Source organism: Homalodisca vitripennis, chromosome 4, assembly GCF_021130785.1.
Source record: "Homalodisca vitripennis isolate AUS2020 chromosome 4, UT_GWSS_2.1, whole genome shotgun sequence".
In the NCBI taxonomy this organism is placed as follows: domain Eukaryota; kingdom Metazoa; phylum Arthropoda; class Insecta; order Hemiptera; family Cicadellidae; genus Homalodisca; species Homalodisca vitripennis.
Window position 1 is genome coordinate 194,910,992 of NC_060210.1, and position 21,520 is coordinate 194,932,511.

Consider the following 21,520-nt stretch of genomic DNA (forward strand, 5'->3'; position numbering starts at 1 on the left):
TGAAACAGCATCAGATTTCAGATGCTGCACGTAAGAGTAAGGTGAACTGGAGCTAAACTCAACATTCGCATTTCAATAGTTCTTGAACCACGAGTTTTTTTTAATAATTCAAGCTAATTTATAGTTTTCCATTTATGAATAGTTTTGCACTCCAATTTTTAGCCTTAGTGGTCTAAGTGTTACCATACAAACAAATAAATAGTGACTTCCTTCATGAACTTTTTAACACTTAATAACGTGCCCGATCATATTGTAAATTCTAGGAGATGTGGAGAACGATGGACTGCAGGGCTCATCCCCCAGATCCAACCTTGGGTGGAACACGTCACAGTTAGGTGGACTACTACCTCACCTAATTCCTGAATGGACATGGGAACTCCCAGGCTTATCTGTTTCGTATGGGCAAAACACGAGTCAACGAACTGCATCTTTTTCCCGAGCGTTCCCAACGACGCGGAAGTCACCTTCTTCCGCTTCTCGCGTTGGGAAAGGCCTCGCCACGAGGCAACACACCCTGTTGTTGCTTTATCGGTAGACCCGGTCTGCCTGAAGTGACGCAGGAGGGTCATGAACACGAGATCTGTTTGTTGCACTTCGTTTAGAAAATCCTACGCGCAAAGAAGGCTGACCTGGACCGCCACACGGTCTAGACCTTAGGTCTTCGAAGGTCAGATCGGCGCGAGCTCTGAGGGCTTAGGTTAAAATCAGACATAACCTGAAGTAATGTGATAAATTTCCAGGTTAGGACCCTGAAGTATAGAGGAGAATTTTAATGGGTAGTCCAAATTTTTTGTGAGAGTCCCACACTATTGGCTGGGACCTGTGTGCATTACCTTGTCTCTTCCTCAGAAAAAAACAACGCACACTGTACAATAACAACAATGTATCAATATATTGATTGTGATTTATAATAGACTGTGTGATTTATTTACGTATTGTGTGATTTTATGTCCGAGCATACAATAACAGTGTTGTACCTAATACAGAGACCAATCTAATATGGCTTTGAAGTAGAATGTTTACTATGGTATTATAGTTACTTAAAGTTATTTGTGTCCGAGCATACAATAACATTAACAATAACAGTGTTGTACTTAATACCAGAGACAAATCTAATATGGCTTTGAAGTAGAATGTTTACTATGGTATTATAGTTACTTAAAGTTATTTATGTCCGAGCATACAATAACATTAACAATAACGATAGTGTTGTACTTAATACAGAGACAAATCTAATATTATGGCTTTGAAGTAGAATGTTTACTATGGTATTATAGTTACTTAAAGTTATTTATGTCCGAGCATACAATAATATTAACAATAACAGTGTTGTACTTAATACAGAGACAAATCTAATATGGCTTTGAAGTAGAATGTTTACTATGGTATTATAGTTACTTAAAGTTATTTATGTCCGAGCATACAATAACATTAACAATAACAGTGTTTGTACTTAATACAGAGACAAATCTAATATGGCTTTGAAGTAGAATGTTTACTGTGGTATTATAGTTACTTAAAGTTATTTATGTCCGAGCATACAATAACATTAACAATAACAGTGTTGTACTTAATACAGAGACCAATCTAATATGGCTTTGAAGTAGAATGTTTACTATGGTATTATAGTTACTTAAAGTTATTTATGTCCGAGCATACAATAACATTAACAATAACAGTGTTGTACTTAATACAGAGACCAATCTAATATGGCTTTGAAGTAGAATGTTTACTATGGTATTATAGTTACTTAAAGTTATTTATGTCCGAGCATACAATAACATTAACAATAACAGTGTTGTACTTAATACAGAGACCAATCTAATATGGCTTTGAAGTAGAATGTTTACTATGGTATTATAGCTACTTAAAGTTATTTATGTCCGAGCATACAATAACATTAACAATAAAAGTGTTGTACTTAATACGGAGACCAATCTAATATGGCTTTGAAGTAGAATGTTTACTATGGTATTATAGTTACTTAAAGTTATTTATGTCCGAGCATACAATAACATTAACGATAAAAGTGTTGTACTTAATACGGAGACAAATCTAGCATGGCTTTGAAGTAAAATGGTGGCTATAGTATTATAGTTACTTAAAGTTATGTGTGTCCGAGCATTAAATAACATTAACGATAACAGTGTTATACGAGTATATTTAATTCGGAGACAAATCTAACATGGTTTTGGAGTGAAAAGGTGTCTACAGTATTATGTTTACTTATATTGTTGTTTGTTACTGAATATAGTGTGTTTTATCTGAAATTCAAAATTCATAATCATTTATTTCTCATGGACATTACATCTATCAAGAATAGTCAGTACCGGTAAACATAAAGCTACTACATTTCTAAACGTAATCTAGAAAAGTGCAATGAATAATATTATTAGTGTAATATTAAATCTGACTGACTAATTGAAAACTAATAAAAGTAACAGATTAATTGTCAGTTCTGTGGAATGAAAACAGTTTTTACAAGAAAGTCTTTAGCTTATTTTTAAAATATTAAAGGGAAGGTCTGGTTTTTAAATAATCTGACATTCCATTATTATAAACTGTAGGCTCTAGATATTGTATTGATTTTCGGAACATGTTATTATTATGATGGGTTACAATCAAATTGTTTTTATTTCTTGTAGAATACATATGTTTGTCGGTAGGAAAATCTTGAATATGTTTAGAAGTGTAAACTGATACGGAGCAGATAAAAATGGAGGGAAGGGTTAGGGTACGTTCTCGGAGAAACACCTGCAATAGTAAAACTGTCTGAGTATTCTGAGCAGCGCAACCACATCCTCAGTTTCCGATAGCAATCGTTTGAAGCTCTACGAAAATCTCGTTCCCTCTTTACATTATTTTATTTCAAAAGAAAAAAACATTATACATTTTCAGGTCCAAGTAATAATAAATGTCGTGTATACACTTGTGGTTTGTTCAGGTACGATTGCGTCTAATCTATTTCTCAAAATTTCCTTTTCTATTTTTGGCGCTTTGTCTATTATTACCGCTTCTATCAAAGGAAATTCTGAGGACCTTGTATACATAAGTTGATCAGATTCCGTTATATGCCCCCAACGCTTAAACTTTTTTCAATGAACTTAAAACGTTATAAAACGATGTAGTTGAGTAACAGAACTAACATTCCATCAATCAACAAGCATTTCCAGGCATTGCGATCGGTATTGTTGTCGCTGTTATCTTATCTTTCTCGAGAATCCCGATTACGGCAGGCCGCGCGGCATCACATGATTATTTAAGTTTTTTGCGCGGTACATAATTGCCTTTCCATTATAATTCAATTTATATTTCTGATCAGCCCCTCTAGAATTTGATATTTTACTGATAGGTATTATCTCGAGGGATGTTTTTCTTGTGTTGATATCAGCGCGGGGCAGAGTTTAGTTTTTGTTTGGTAATGTTTGTTTTTGTTGAATTTTTGTGTTTGGAGAAATGTAGGGGTGTGGTCGATATAATACGTAAGTATTCTTTTTTCTTAGCTAGTAACCAATTTAATTCATTATAATCATCCGTCAATGAAAAATTAGCGTTGGGGGCATAATGTTAGTTTTGTTACTCAACTACATCGTTTTGTAACGTTCTAAGTTCATTAAAAAAAGTTCAAGCGTTGGGGGCATATAACGGAATCTGACCCATAAGTTCTTTATTGGTAAAATACATAATTGTTTAAAGAGAGGTGATAAGATGTCTAGTTTAGTCACCCTGACATTAGTCCAGTCAAATAAGGATGCAACTTCAGAATGAAATATAATAAGCTACAAATTTGCGTACGTCTTTATTTTTGTGTTATAAAACTTACTTCCAATGTCTCATATAATTGCGTGACTTCATAAGACATCTCAGGTTAAAGCTCACAAAAATTGTGTTTTTTTTTGTGTATGCAAATATCTCGTTTCCTTTGCGCTGAATGACATTTAAGGTGGTTAAAAAATTGTAGAACGGAAAATTCCTTTCAAATTTTGTCTCAAGTAATTTTATGTACATTCAACCTTTCTTGAGTTAGAGCGCAAAGAGTGGGGGGGGCTTACATGTACGTTATCTTGAGGTCAGCTAGTAGAATTCTATAAATAAATGAGTTATATACCCTAGTTAATAATTCACTTAAAATGCTATTAATATTATGGAAATTCTTTTTATTTATTATTTAATATACTATATTTATAGATATTAATTATAAATTAAATATTCAATACGAAATATTTATTTTAGTTTTACCAATCATACAATATTAAATTAAATACTTCGTGCCTATTACTATAAATATGATATCTCGTAACACAAATATCTTACACGACTTAAGAGGTTTGTTCCCTTTTTGCCTTATTTGACTGAGTTATAAGTTTCAGGGTTGTTAAAAAGGTGTCTCCCCATAAACTGAGACCATTGTATCAGATACCATTGTATATACTGTTTGTATCATATTATTATTGCTCAAGGGTCCTAATTAGGACCTTTAACATCATTAATATTAATTAACATAATAATTAGGACCTATGACATTTAAAATGGTCATAATTACTTAATTAATTCTTGCTTAACATACTTAACGTAGTTTTGTCATGTAGCTCTCGAATAGAAAAACTGTCCTGCAATATATTACAACTCTTCTATTTGTTTAAAAGGGGGCCAGTACAGCTTAAGGTATCTATGCCAGATTTTGTGATACTTCATGGCTCATTGGGGAAATGGATACTCCGTGACACATCGAAAAAGTTTATTTTGCATCTCGGCTCATTGCCATATAACTAGTAAACCACCATCTCATACATGATAAATACGTCTGCTTGTCACCATTAACTACAATCAAAAAATTAAAACTTTGTTGTTATTCAATTAATCTTTAGTTTTTTTTATGTACAGAATCAAATTTAATTACTTTACATACCGTGCTATAGCTCCTTGTATTAACATACTTGCATAACAGTATTACAGTTAAAACATATAGCCTTACTTAACTACAAGTTACAGGTAACATTAGTTTCTCGCTTATCGACGTCCAGCACATGAACGACAATTCTAAAGGTCACTTTGATAGGTTTGTATCTTGTTATATCCAACGTCTTTCTTAGAGACTGTACTATCATTTAATCTTATCTACAATTAAGAATAGGCTTCTTACCTTTGGATGATCCCGCACAGAATCGACAGCTCTGATGGTCACTTTGATAGGTTTGTCTCTTGTTATATCCAGTATTTCTTAGAGACTGTTCTATCATGTCATCTTATCTACAATTAAGATAGGCTTCTTACCTTTGGATGATCCCGCACAGGAGCGACAACTCTGATGATCACTTTGATAGGTTTTATCACTTGTTATATCCAGTCTTTCTTAGAGACTGTTCTATCATGTCATCTTATCTACAAAATAGGCCTCTTACCTTTGGATGATCCCGCACAGTAACAACAACTCTGATGGTCACTTTGATAGGTTTGTCTCTTGTTATATCCAGTCTTTCTTAGAAACTGTTCTATCATGTCATCTTATCTACAATTAAGATAGGCCTCTTACCTTTGGATGATCCCGCACAGTAACAACAACTCTGATGGTCACTTTGATAGGTTTGTCTCTTGTTATATCCAACGTCTTTCTTAGAGACTGTTCTATCGTGTCATCTACAATTAAGATAGGGCCTCTTATCTTTGGATGGTCCCGCACAGTAACAACAACTCTGATGTCACTTTGATAGGTTTGTCTCTTGTTATATCCAACGTCTTTCCTTAGAGACGTTCTATCATGTCATCTTATCTACAATTAAGATAGGCTTCTTACCTTTGGATGATCTCGCACAGGAACGACAAATCTGATGGTTACTTTTATAGGTTTGTGTCTTGCTGTATCCAACGTATTTTTTAGAGACTGTTCTATCGTGTCATCTTATCTGCAATTAAGATAGGCTTCTTACCTTTGGATGATCCCGCACAGGAACGACAGCTCTGATGATCACTTTGATAGGTTTGTCTCTGGTTATATCCAACGTCTTTCTTAGAGACTGTTCTATCATGTCATCTTATCTACAGTTAAGATAGGCTTCTTACCTTTGGATGATCCCGCACAGGAACGACAACTCTGATGGTCACTTTTATAGGTTTGTCTCTTCTTATATCTAACGTCTTTCTTAGAGACTGTTCTATCGTGTCATCTTATCTACAATTAAGATAGGCCTCTTACCTTTGGATGATCCCGCACAGGAGCGACAACTCTGATGGTCACTTTGATAGGTTTATCACTTTGTTTATATCCAGTCTTTCTTAGAGACTGTTCTATCATGTCATCTTATCTACAAGATAGGCCTCTTACCTTTGGATGATCCCGCACAGTAACAACAACTCTGATGGTCACTTTGATAGGTTTGTCTCTTGTTATATCCAACGTCTTTCTTAGAGACTGTTCTATCGTGTCATCTTATCTACAATTAAGATAGGCCTCTTACCTTTGGATGATCCCGCACAGTAACAACAACTCTGATGGTCACTTTGATAGGTTTGTCTCTTGTTATATATCCAACGTCTTTCTTAGAGACTGTTCTATCGTGTCATCTACAATTAAGATAGGCCTCTTATCTTTGGATGGTCCCGCACAGTAACAACAACTCTGATGGTCACTTTGATAGGTTTGTCTCTTGTTATATCCAACGGTCTTTCTTAGAGACTGTTCTATCGTGTCATCTACAATTAAGATAGGCCTCTTATCTTTGGATGGTCCCGCACAGTAACAACAACTCTGATGGTCACTTTGATAGGTTTGTCTCTTGTTATATCCAACGTCTTTCTTAGAGACTGTTTCTATCGTGTCATCTACAATTAAGATAGGCTTCTTACCTTTGGATGATCCCGCACAGTAACAACAACTCTGATGTCACTTTGGTAGGTTTGTCTCTTGTTATATCCAACGTCTTTCTTAGAGACGTTCTATCATGTCATCTTATCTACAATTAAGATAGGCTTCTTACCTTTGGATGATCTCGCACAGGAACGACAAATCTGATGGTTACTTTTATAGGTTTGTGTCTTGCTGTATCCAACGTATTTTTTAGAGACTGTTCTATCGTGTCATCTTATCTGCAATTAAGATAGGCTTCTAACCTTTGGATGATCCCGCACAGGAACGACAGCTCTGATGATCACTTTGATAGGTTTGTCTCTGGTTATATCCAACGTCTTTCTTAGAGACTGTTCTATCATGTCATCTTATCTACAGTTAAGATAGGCTTCTTACCTTTGGATGATCCCGCACAGGAAACGACAACTCTGATGGTCACTTTTATAGGTTTGTCTCTTCTTATATCTAACGTCTTTCTTAGAGAACTGTTCTATCGTGTCATCTTATCTACAATTAAGATAGGCCTCTTACCTTTGGATGATCCCGCACAGGAGCGACAACTCTGATGGTCACTTTGATAGGTTTAATCACTTGTTATATCCAGTCTTTCTTAGAGACTGTTCTATCATGTCATCTTATCTACAAGATAGGCCTCTTACCTTTGGATGATCCCGCACAGTAACAACAACTCTGATGGTCACTTTGATAGGTTTGTCTCTTGTTATATCCAGTCTTTCTTAGAAACTGTTCTATCATGTCATCTTATCTACAATTAAGATAGGCCTCTTACCTTTGGATGATCCCGCACAGTAACAACAACTCTGATGGTCAATTTGATAGGTTTGTCTCTTGTTTATATCCAACGTCCTTTCTTAGAGACTGTTCTATCGTGTCATCTACAATTAAGATAGGCCTCTTATCTTTGGATGGTCCCCGCACAGTAACAACAACTCTGATGGTCACTTTGATAGGTTTTGTCTATTGTTATATCCAACGTCTTTCTTAGAGACTGTTCTATCGTGTCATCTACAATTAAGATAGGCTTCTTTACCTTTGGATGATCCCGCACAGTAACAACAACTCTGATGGTCACTTTGATAGGTTTGTCCTCTTGTTATATCCAACGTCTTTCTTAGAGACGTTCTATCATGTCATCTTATCTACAATTAAGATAGGCTTCTTACCTTTGGATGATCTCGCACAGGAACGACAAATCTGATGGTTACTTTTATAGGTTTGTGTCTTGCTGTATCCAACGTATTTTTTAGAGACTGTTCTATCGTGTCATCTTATCTGCAATTAAGATAGGCTTCTTACCTTTGGATGATCCCGCACAGGAACGACAGCTCTGATGGTCACTTTTATAGGTTTGTCTCTTCTTATATCTAACGTCTTTCTTAGAGACTGTTCTATCATGTCATCTTATCTACAGTTAAGATAGGCTTCTTACCTTTGGATGATCCCGCACAGGAACGACAACTCTGATGGTCACTTTGATAGGTTTATCATCTTGTTATATCCAGTCTTTCTTAGAGACTGTTCTATCGTGTCATCTTATCTACAATTAAGATAGGCCCTCTTACCTTTGGATGATCCCGCACAGGAGCGACAACTCTGATGGTCACTTTGATAGGTTTATCACTTGTTATATCCAGTCTTCTTAGAGACTGTTCTATCATGTCATCTTATCTACAAGATAGGCCTCTTACCTTTGGGATGATCCCGCACAGTAACAACAACTCTGATGGTCACTTTGTTAGGTTTGTCTCTTGTTATATCCAGTCTTTCTTAGAAACTGTTCTATCATGTCATCTTATCTACAATTAAGATAGGCCTCTTAACCTTTGGATGATCCCGCACAGTAACAACAACTCTGATGGTCACTTTGATAGGTTTGTCTCTTGTTATATCCAACGTCTTTCTTAGAGACTGTTCTATCGTGTCATCTACAATTAAGATAGGCCTCTTATCTTTGGATGGTCCCCGCACGAGTAACAACAACTCTGATGGTCACTTTGATAGGTTTGTCTATTGTTATATCCAACGTCTTTCTTAGAGACTGTTCTATCGTGTCATCTACAATTAAGATAGGCTTCTTACCTTTGGATGATCCCGCACAGTAACAACAACTCTGATGGTCACTTTGGTAGGTTTGTCTCTTGTTATATCCAACGTCTTTCTTAGAGACGTTCTATCATGTCATCTTATCTACAATTAAGATAGGCTTCTTACCTTTGGATGATCTCGCACAGGAACGACAAATCTGATGGTTACTTTTATAGGTTTGTGTCTTGCTGTATCCAACGTATTTTTTAGAGACTGTTCTATCGTGTCATCTTATCTGCAATTAAGATAGGCTTCTTACCTTTGGATGATCCCGCACAGGAACGACAACTCTGATGGTCACTTTTATAGGTTTGTCTCTTCTTATATCTAACGTCTTTCTTAGAGACTGTTCTATCGTGTCATCTTATCTACAATTAAGATAGGCTTCTTACCTTTGGATGATCCCGCACAGGAACGACAACTCTGATGGTCACTTTGATAGGTTTGTCTCTTGTTATATCCACCATCTTCCTCTGAGGCAGTTCTGTCATGTTTCGTAATCGACCACCGCCATTCACCGCGTGTTCTATTACAAATAATATTGTTAGTATTTCTTACAATAGAGACTAAAAACAGCATTAGACTTACACGTAAATATATATATATATATATATATATATATATATATATATATATAATGTAATTTTCCCTTCTTATACAAGTATTGATTTGCAAAGACCTCAATTACAAATAATCATTAGGTGAAACGTTGCAAAAATTGAAGTTTGGAATTATTTATTATAATTTTAGTATCATCATTTGTCTGCTTGTTTTATTGATTAAAACTTGTGCTGCTATAAGATTATTACAAAATTCTAACAGAAATATTGCTCATATTTAAAAAAAACCAAATTTGTCATGTATTTATCTGTTTTTTTTTTATACTTTGTGATTCGTGAACCTAACATTCACAAGAAAGTAAGGTTCATAAACAAATTAAGTCGACAAAAGTGAATTTGTATAATTCTGGACTAAATAAACCAAGTATTTAAACAATACAAGATGATTTTCCCAAAAACCAATTGATAAACCAACACACACAAAATTAATATGAGAAGGTTTCAGTAAATACTACAGACATTTTAATATTTAAAAATATTTGCGTGAAATTTGCGAGTCATATTGAATATATAGCTTTTGCATGCAGTAATAATTTACGTGTCATTTCTTTAATTTTTTTTATTTAGAAGCACTTTTGTTAGTTCCGCACTGAAAAAACTATTATAAATATATGTTTTACCTCACCAATAAGTGATTAAAACATTTTAGCAGAAAATTATTTTAAATATCACAACGTTTGCTAAGTATTCGGAAGAAGAAAAAATAAATTACTTAATTCAGCTGTAAACATTATTAGGACTGTTTTTTGTTATATTAAACTTTTTTGGATTCGTAGAATTACATAGAAACTGTTAATTATAACTCGTCCAAGCATTAAACACACTCTATAAACAAGACATATAAATCTGAACGATGAAAGCATTGAGGGTGGGTGAACGACATTTCTTTACATCTCCTAATGTAACGTTAAATCTTATTCCTCGTGGTATCTTTTATAGCTTGAATTTATAACATCTTTCACCTTTTCCGATTCATCACATCAGGAAGCTTATTAAAATTATTCTTCAGTTTTTCTTGTGTAAATGAAACGGTAATTTGCTGTTAATATTCCATACAATTTTAATCGTTTTTATAACACTTTTGTGTTTAACCATTAGGAGCGATATTCAGCAATTAGATGATGCAATGTTAAAACATCATCTCTAAAACTTATGGAATGAAAACTATCATTTTAATTTTTAACAAAGTGGCACAGAAAACCGTCTAACCTTTTAAAATTAAAAATTTTAATGTTCACTTGAAATCGTAAAATATAGAAACTTTTTCCTTCAGCAGTTTTAGACGTAGATTTGAATTGTGATAATATCTCTAAATAGAAAACATTCTGTCTTACACATTATAAATCGTCTCAACTCAGACTTTAAAAATCGTGGAACCAGGTATCCTTCTTCATGAAGTGTCCATAAAAGTTAAGAACGTAAATACAATTTTAGAAAACAGCACTATTTAATAGTTAAAGTGAAGTTATTTTACCAGAAGAGGATAGGACTAACAAGTCATATCTAACGCTTAACCTGAAAACCAACAGCAGATGATATCTAAAACATCACCAACAACGGTCGGGCAGTCGGGCTGCTTGCAAGGACAGGATCACTCAGCGGTCACCCATCCAAGCAGCAGCCACGCTCGAGATTGCTTGACTCAGGTATCTTGCGATATCCACCGTACCCGCTAGACTACGCCAGTTGCAATAGTGATAAGGGAGAATAACTATACTTATAGTGGATTGGGAAGAATAACGATATCTATAATGATAAGGGAGAATGACGATATCTATAGTGATAAGGGAGAATAACGATATCTATAGTGATAGGGGAGAATAACGATATCTATAGTGATAAGGGAAAATTACGATATCTATAGTGATAGGTGAGAATAACAATATCTATAATGAAAAGGAAATTCGTGTGATCTAACATTATTCATGTTTTCGGCCTAACAAAGACATGACTGCAGCTGAACATTGGGGAGAGTTAGGCTTGTGAGAACATGTTTTTAGGGTACATTTTCGAAAGGAAAATTAAATTAATCTTTGAGTTGCAGCCAATAAGTTGAACATTTGAGTCATTTATTTTCAATTAAAAACCATTGCATATGTCGTGACATAATAAAATAATAATATCTTGGGAGATTCTGAGAACTTCAAGTCAGATTCTTGCACCCACACGTGGAAACTAATCACAAATGGGAACGGCACAATCCCTACAAACAGCATAACCCGGCGATAATTGCCCTGAATTGCCTCTCGAGATTTGTCTCTCAGAAACGCTTAAGATGAAATAATGTTCCCAATTTGAATTAAAGCGAAGATACGTCTTAGTGTTCCAGGGTTTGTGTATTAAAGCAAGTCTTAACAGAATTGTTTCACTACAAAAGAGAGATTTGCGAACTGTCTGAGGTTTACAACCAAGACAGCTCTTGAAAGCTGTTTCAATTGGGAAGGATGCTTTCTCTTCCCTGTCTATACGGAACTGCTCTTTTTTATTTAAATATCCAGTGCTTAACCATAAATGTGTAACCTTTGTTAAAACCTCTTCACAGATGAATTGAAGGTTTCACTATAAAAAGTTTTATACTTCCCTTTCCTAGATTCAAAATCTAGATTTTCTTATTGCTAGGGAATTGTATGCCTACAGAATCACATGGTGATGAACCACACTGTATTTTTAGTTTAAGCGTAAGCCTGATACAAAACGATATTAATCTAACATTTCTAAGATTTTCTATATTCATTTTAGATAACAATATTCAGAATAGGGTGTAACAAAAAGGTTGGGCTGGCTATGCATTTTCAGATTCTATGTGCGATTCTAAGCTAAAAATGAAAAATAATTAGTTCCCAATTACCACTTTGTTTAGCAGCTAAACGTCATTTTGTTCTTTTCATTATTAAAACAATTTTATGTTTGGTGTTATCTTTATTGTTGCCTTTACGACTGTTACAAGGCTTGGTAAACAAGTACATGTCAGACAGTTATAAAACATAATTTTTAAATCAGATTTTTTTTTTTCAAAATAGTTGCTATTTTGTTTTTGTTTTTGTTTTATAAAATATCTAATAAACCACAATTTTATCAAAAATTTTATAAGACACTAAAGTGTTTAAATACCTTTTCCTCTCCGAAAAAGTCATTTGTATAAATAGGTTGAAAAATAACTATGTTATGGAAGGTTTCATATTGCAACCTAAATGGCCCATAATTTCAAAGTACTTGAAAAGCAGTTATTTAAATCAGCTGTTACTGTAATTAAAATGCAACACTAATCTGATTACTGAACTTTTAACATCTAATAAATAAAACATAACCAAATTAACACGTTTGTAAGATCAGTTTGCAATTGACAGTTATGGGGAAAATGTGTTCTTTCCAAGAGATGATAGACATGTCAGTCATGGGGGTAATTTCGAATATCTTATTTATAAACTAATTATTTTGTAACTAATAAGTTACAAAATGAATGATTTTCTTCCGATGATCACTTCCTCTTTTTTCTTATATTATAGTGGATTAATCCACGATCTAGCAATTTTAAAGATATTAAGTCCTTGGGTTTAATTTGTTATTCCACACCAAATCTGACAAAAGAGACCATCACACTGTAACTGTTAACAACGAGGTTTTATATTCTGCGGAAGTATAATTCAGGCACTTTTACAAGAACGGGGGTTGGGTAACGTTCCTATCTTATCTTATCTTGTTTACGAGTACCTCCCGCCATTGTGGGGACAAAAGAAAAACATAGATAGTGATAGTTATTGAGATAGTGCTTATCGCGTAAAAGAGTGACTTTATCTCAATCTCATCACAAAAGCCTGAGAGAACGATCAAATATTACAATGAATATAAGCCTGCTGAATTTCGGTGGTTTGGTGTAAGCTAACAAAATAGACCAAGATCTTTTGATAGTAATCATAATTTTACCACTTAACCTTTAAATTCAGTAGTATTTTTATTAACAGTATTGAACAGTCTTTCAGCTTACCTAAGCTAAGGACATACGAGTAAACCTTTATAATGGAGAAATACGGCTGAGTAAAAGTACCACTTTTAAAAAATTACCGCAAGATTGTGTACAGTCGCTCATAATGGAACAAAAAACGCTAAGCCCTAATGAAATCATTGTTGGCGTAAAGTATTTTTCACAGCACAAAGGAGAGTGTAAATATTTCGAGAGTGTGGTGCGGGCGCTTCATTATTCAAATGACCGTGGGGGGAGAGGGTGGGCTGAGGTGATACCGGCGAAGTACAGCTGTTACCCCCCACCACCACCCTCTCATCCCATACCTGTTCCCCACGCGCCCCTTGTAGACCTGACACTGTACTGCAGGGGCAAAACATATCAGCCGCAACTTGTACGGTAACCACAACTTTGTTTCATTTAGAAGATGGCAATACATAAAATTTGGTTATTTTCTGTAAATGTTTCTTTGGTATTTACAACAACACAAGAAGCGAGCACAACGTCATAGTACAATACACACATATGTAAAGTGATACATTAAAAATAGGGTTCACTTAAGGACACCTGTACACATTTTGGATTGAGACCTATGAAATTTTGAACTAAAACGGTCCTTTTTTCTCTTTCAGATTACATAATTATCTCGATAAGCATATTTATGACTTCATATCCTAAAATTTCAAAGATTATGTATAAATAGAACGGATAAAAACAAGGGGAAACATGTTTTCTATGAATAAGAGTGATATGCATTGTTGAAAGAGTAGTCCCCCCCTTAATATATTCTTTAGTTAGGAGTTTTCTTTCTCCGTCCATAAATAGTATTATGATAAATACAATTTATATTGAATTTTTACCAATGGTTCTATTTTCTCTGAGTTTGAAATCCCATCTTGAACACTCATGCATTATTGAAGTTCTTCCCCTTCAAAACTCCTTCTAAAAATTGTGTATACATACCACTTTATCACCTTTTACCACATGTTTTTTGTTTAAGCTAAAACAATTTTTGTTTTCAATCGATTAGTACTTCAATAAGGTATTTATATTGGCAACAATGCTGTACAATTAGTTATTATTTATACCATATGAGTAGCCAAAGTAACATGCATTCCACATATTTTTATTGTTTCAAACTTTTTTTATTATTCAAACTCGCCAAACTAATACTATCACTGATTTTTTAAATGTTGATACATTATCTATTTTTTTTATTGATCTTAACTACAAACTCGTTTTCATTAAAAGAGTTTGGTATTTGAGCCTAGTCGTCTTGGAGCGAGTTTTTTCGAAATAAAAGTGATACAGATCCACAGTGACACAACAAAGCGATTAGTAGTTAATAACGTATAGTTACTGATTTAGAATACTATATTGAAACTAATTACAGTGCAACAATAAATTATGAAGTAAATAGGATTTTACCAGACTTTTACCATCGTTTAGTGATAGAAAAATCAGTAACACTACGTTTCGAAATCTGCAATCTGACATATAATAATTAACCTAAATTATATAACTACAATCTAGGTTAAAATAAACTAATTATACCAAAGCGTTGTGAAACCCACAAGTCAGGAATTGAAACAACCATTTTGTGTGTCAACACCATACGCACCTGATAAAACTAAACACTAATTATTAAACCTGAACTAGTTCTGCACCCACCGACCAACCACATAGAAACCAGTGTTTTATTAGTTCTGTGCTAGTATTTTGTTTTTGTTCAGTGAATATTTTAGAGATAGTGTGCTTGGAGTTTACACACAACGCTCTGGTATGATTTTTTTATTTTAATATAGATTGTAGTTATGTGTTAAGTTAGTTACACCTGAGAAAGAGATAAGATTGCAGATCTCGAAACGTAGTGTTACTAATTCTTTGTATCACTAAACGTTGGAAAATATCCGAAAAATCCTGTTTCTTTCCATTGTTAAAAATAAACTTCAAACAAAGAACAATAGATTGTAAACCCATAGCACACCAAGTGTTAGACTCTTGCTGAGATATTATTTGACAGTCTAACCTGACAACCGATATCAGGTATGCAGTAATTGCCAGCTAAGCCCCAAGTCCTCGAGTCCCGTATCCTACCCAATTAAGAGCGCGATGGAATTTCAATCCCTTTACAATCTGATTGTGATTTAGAGAGGACTCCGCATTGATGCTGATTCTTCAGAGATGCCGTTTGGCTGGATTGTACTCCAATTACAGCGCCATCTTGTGTGCGTCCATTCCTCTCTCGCCATTGTTATTGGGACACAAGTAAAAAATGTAATGCCATAGTCATTACTCAAGAGACGAAACGAATTTCATTAGCCTTTCTCCTTAACAAAGACTCATTATCACTCAAAATGAACTCTTTCAATTCCTGAATATTACAAAACAATACTGCCAACACAACGACCTAGTTCGTAATGAGAGAAAAACACAGTAATTAATATGGAAAGGCCAAAGAATAAATGGCTATTATGGCTCACCTCAAATAACTCAATACAATAAAGCAAAATATCTCGGTATTGCAATTAATGACAATTTCTCTTGAAACTAATGAACTCTTTAATAGGCTTAACAACTTTAGTATCTATACTCTTAAAAGAATATAAAACCCAATGATACTGCTGGGAAAGCATGTTTATCTCCCCACAAACCTCATCTGAGGTATGGATTATTTCTTTGTTTGAAGGTTATTTTTGACGATGGAAGGATTGTGAAGGAAACAGGATTTTTTCGGACATTTGCCATCGTTCAGTGAAACAAGAAATCAGTAACACTACGTTTCGAGATCTGCAATCTGATCTCTTCTTCAGGTAAAGAACTAACCTAATACATAATTGTTTCACTGAACGATGGCAAATGTCCGAAAAAAATCCTGTTTCCTTCATGGATTATTTATTAGTATGGGGCAACTCTTCAGCAAGGACCAGAGAACGAATTCTAGTTCTAAAAAAGGCAATTCGAATATTAGCAGGACTGACTCTCCTAGAATCATGCCATCAATCCTTTATAGAACTCAGGGTCTTGACAACTGGTCTCACTTTACATCTGAAAGGCTACCTGTTTCACAATAGCTATTGTATTAGAAACACTTGTGCCTTATCTACACACTACCTGACCCTGTTTAAAAATAAATCTACCTACATAGGAAGAAAACTGTACAATAACCTCCTAGACGACCTAAAGAGATGCGGAAGAAAAGAATTTCAAGACTTCAGATGCTACAGAAGACTTATTATATACTTTAGAAGAATGTTTAAATACCTGATTTTTTCATGATGCCATTTTATTAAATTTGATATGAAAGCTCGTTAAACACCCTGCATCGTTGTCATTATCGTCTATTATCTATCTATTATGTTCTTCCTAGCAATAAAATATATAAAATGTCAAAGTATAAAATAAACATCGCCTGTTAAGATAATTCTAATTAAGTATTGGCCATAATCAAGAGTATAATCATTGTTTTAGACATTTCAGTCTTGACTACTAAACGATTATAAACGTAACCTGTTGAAACTATTCTAATGGAGCACTGCAGTATTGGTCATAATCAGGAGTATAATCATTATTTATAGACATTACAATTTTGACAAATAACGGGTTATTATACGAATTAAATAGACATATATTCTCTACATATCGATTTGTTTACAAGGAGTACTTACGAAGTACTAATAAAACGTAGAAAAATAGAAAGGAACATGAAGTACAATTGATTTTGCTCTTAAGCTGTCACATCGCTGGAGGTCAGTTGTCCAAAATCTAATTATCCTTTTAAATAATCCATCGTCATTATTTATCGTGAAAAACTCCAGAGAACCCAAAATTATTGTATGAGATTGACATTTGATCTCAGGAGGGATGAGCATATAACGCCCTATTATATTTATTCAAAGATCTTGAAGTTAAATGACCTCAGATCAATAAAAATCTTAACATTGGTCCATTCAATTTTAAATTCTGGCTTTCCAAATTATTTCTTAAACGATTTCCAATTTGTCTCTCAAAGTGGTGTGGATATAACTCGCTCTGGTTCGTCTGTGCTCCGCATGCCGTTGCACAGAACTGCTGTATATTAGTAGTCTTTTGTAGTAACGGCATGTCGTCTGTGGAATTCCCTTCCTCGTAGCATACATCCTTAGAGAGTCGTCCTCGGTTCGTGGCGTCGCTGAGGGAGCGCTATCTGAGGCAGATGGTTGGGGCGGGGTCGGCATAGGTCTCTTTCGCTGCGGTTGCACTGGCATGAGTAGTGTGTGTGAGGGTAGTGTGTTTGTAATATTCATTATATACAAGTATATGTCATTATTTTTGTTTGAGTATGTGTTTAAAAATAAGTTTATATACCTTTTTAATTACTATATATTTTTTTAGTTTATATTCTTCAATAAAGTTGTACTTTTTGTTATTCATATTTAAAATGTTTACAGCAAAATATTTAGTTTTATTATTATTTAAAAAATAAGAATATTTTTTATAGTTTTTGTATACGAGGTTAAATGTAAGAAAGGGCCATGAGGCCCTAATTTCGCCTCAAATAAAGAAATATTTCAAGTCATTCATCGTCAATAAAAACTTTAAACAAAGGAAGGGCATGAATGACTGCTTGAAATAGTGTCGAGATGGAGAAGGTTCAAAGTATATTAGCGAAGTATGACCTTCACAATATTCCAGGTTTACGACTTATCATAATACCTGAAGTAGAAACTTGCAGCAGACCTTCACTTGCACAGAATAACCAAACGCTCCAAACTTTGTATGATCTTAGTTCAAATGCAATTCAGTAACTCGATCCCGTTTATAATCTAGGAGTCGAGAACCAATTTGCATTCTATAAGCACCTAACCTATTTCTTGGGAAATCGATAGCAGCCACAATTATTTTGGTAGGGATCAAAATTGGAGATCATTAATTAGTTATAAATATCAAATTGTAATTTTATCCCAAATCAAAAAATTTTCGTTTTATGCACTTAAAATTAATCATCAACACATGAATAATAATTTTTATTTTAGTGTCAGGCTACGGGACTAAAGTTACCACTTTCAGTCAAAAGCGACGTCTTTTTTGCGGTCGTTGATTATTACCTAAATTTAATTTTCGGTCCGATGTTGGTTTAAATGGACTGGCTAAGAAAATTCGGTTTGTGGTAAAAGATTAGTGTTTGAAATTTAAACCCGTTTGACGCCCTTTTCGATCTCCAGGAAGACTCTCGCGGCTGACGTAGATTTCTTTCATGAGCGGAACTACTTTATTGATTTCCAGAAAAAGAGGCTGTTATGGTACAAAGTGAATCGGCTCTTAGCTCTTAGCATTTAGACTTAATTTTCTTTCCAACTAGCGCAATATTTCATACGTCATTAAAACACTTTGAAAACTTGAGCAGCATTTAATTCACTTGATATCTTTGTTGAATTCTAAAAGCAGGTTATTAGAGAGCATATTTTACTCTCTGTAGGCTTTTATGAGTTGATGACATTTATAACAACACAATACTAACTTACCTGGTTTACTGTACGTCTGAGTGTTCACGGAAGACCGGTCATTCAGCATGTCATCCTCCTCCTCAGCAATGCCCACAATATCCATGTCAGACATTTCTCCGTTCTGCAACATATTTACAATAGTATTAATAACATTCGTAAAAACATAATTTTACATTAAACCACGTAACTAGTTTTCTTTATATCAAGTAAAATATGTATGGTGAAAACCCATGTAAATATAATTTAGAAAGGAAATGGAGATTTGATACTCGAGAAATGTTCAAGATATCAGCAAATATCAGACGGGTCGTTTGTCAACAGACATTCTGATTTGTTGAACCACTATTGCCCTTCAGGGCTATTATGGAATACGCAACTGAATTGAAACTTTACAAATATTGTCACCAATAATCTTAATATTCATACTTCGGTTTAAGATGTACAACCTCTTTTATATTAACCTGGTATTTTCCTTTAGGAAGGAACATATTTTTTCCTTTTTTTTGCAGAGCAATTTTGCAAAAAACTCCTTTTTAAATCAAGAGTAATAGCTGTTTTGCTTATTAAAAATATATTTTTAATATAAAAAACAATACAACACAACACAATATTAATTGTTGTATTAATAGTAATACCAATTAGTAATTTTATTAGTATTACTATTAAAAATTATTGTTTAGATTTTGTCAAAAAAACGAACCATTTTGATGTATTAAAAATTAATATATATATATATATATATATATATATATATATATATATATATATATATATATATATATATATCTATATATATAAAAATGAATGTTTGTATGTTTGTCCTTTATGGAATCGTGAACTATTGGACCGATCATGATGAAAATTTGTACGTATATGTATTTTTCCACGGAGAAGGTTTATAAGCTATGCCCATCCCTTTCCCGATTCAGGATTCCGCCCCACTGGTTACAGAAATACCCATAAGAAATGCATTGCAGCAAACATATGTTAACGTCTTTTCAAATTTTTAATCAGCTGTTCTTTGTAAACATATATTACACTTATAGTTTTAAAGCATAGAGTAAGCTTAAGAGAAACGACAAATTTTGTTTAAACTGTTTTTGCAATCACTGTTAAACATAGACTTTACTATCCAGATAATACAATTCAAATTTGACGTAAAAATTCACCTTTAACTGCAATATTTATTTAATATAAACCATGCTCATGCTTGATCAGAAGAGTAATGCAGATATCATAATTACTATCTTACGTTGGCTACAAATATAAAGAATGTTATAAAATCAACCTTAGTTGTTTTTTTTGACAGAAGTATGGTTCTCAAAACTCCGTGTGTACATATTCTCTCGATCGAGACAACAAAGCAAGCTCAATCGTGGCATCGGAGATATAACTAATTTAATCTAAAATGTATTATAGTAAAAAAAAAAATTTACTAAGTAATATAAGGACTTCGGTTCTTAAGATTTGCGTGCGAAGCCGTGGGTAACAGCTAGATAGAGGCAGGAATATGGTACATACCTTCATAATACGCCCAAGAGGCTCACGATGGAACGACTATCAATTATCTCAGCAATGTTTAGAATGTGATAGAAAAAGAATAAGTGAATATAGTGTACTGTTTTCAACGGGAAATTGCGTGCGAAGCCGCGGGCAACTTTTGCAAAAAATTATTGAAATGCGCAGCAAAGCGCGCCGGGCCCGCTAGTATATATATATATATAAATTAATGTTTGTGTGTTTGTCCTTTATGGAATCGTGAACTATTTGTACGATCATTATGAAAATTTGTATGTATATGTATTTTTCCACGGAGAAGGTTTATATGCTATGCCCATTGATGTAACTCGCCACCAAGTGATGCTGCAAAAGATAATAGTCTTTAAAGCGCCTGCACATTATTAACTGCAATTACCTGACAGTTATGTATATTAAATAACCAAATACTATTTGAAGGCGCTAAGTTATGATGGGGAATTTCTCCCCATGGGGAATAAATTTATGGTTGAACTTAAAGCTTGAGTGTTAGACTACTTTATAATAAAGTAAAGGTACGTGTACAATAGCTATAAATACAGGTATACAGACACTTTCTTGGTCGTGGCAACAAGGCAAACTCTACATCGGCGTTGGAAATCTAATTGACTCGTACCAGAAGTGCACATACACGGGCAAAGTTTACGTAGGGCGTGCGAAGCCGCGGGAATCAGCTAGTTACCTTATAAATAATAATAGAAACAAAGTAAAAGAATGTATATTAGCCCATTGTATTAGTACGTACATTTACACCTACATTTTCTACTAAATCAAGCTATATTATAAATAATGGTTGAGTATCTTGAGAATGTAAAATTTTTCAGGTGTAAGCGATCAAGGGAGTAAGTGATAGACGTTTTTATCAATAAACACAGTTCTCGTATGGGCAAGCGTCCTACCCTATGAATCCTAAATAATACAGCTTTGAATACTACCTTCATTTACTAAAAGAGACGTACAAATCCAT

General features: G+C 34.0%; 1 protein-coding gene across 3 annotated transcripts in view; it reads right to left on the minus strand.

Annotated features, from left to right (window-relative positions):
- Nucleotides 1-21,520, minus strand: part of LOC124360837 (KH domain-containing, RNA-binding, signal transduction-associated protein 2-like) — a 293,477-nt gene that overhangs the window by 18,934 nt on the left and 253,023 nt on the right. For all 3 annotated transcript variants that reach the window (XM_046814781.1, XM_046814780.1, XM_046814778.1), the window contains exons 3-4: nucleotides 19,036-19,138; nucleotides 9,343-9,476 (exon numbers count right to left, since the gene is read on the minus strand). In XM_046814781.1, the coding sequence (XP_046670737.1) occupies nucleotides 9,343-9,476; nucleotides 19,036-19,129 (228 nt within the window). In that variant the 5' untranslated portion in view covers nucleotides 19,130-19,138. The remainder of the gene's footprint in view (nucleotides 1-9,342; nucleotides 9,477-19,035; nucleotides 19,139-21,520) is intronic.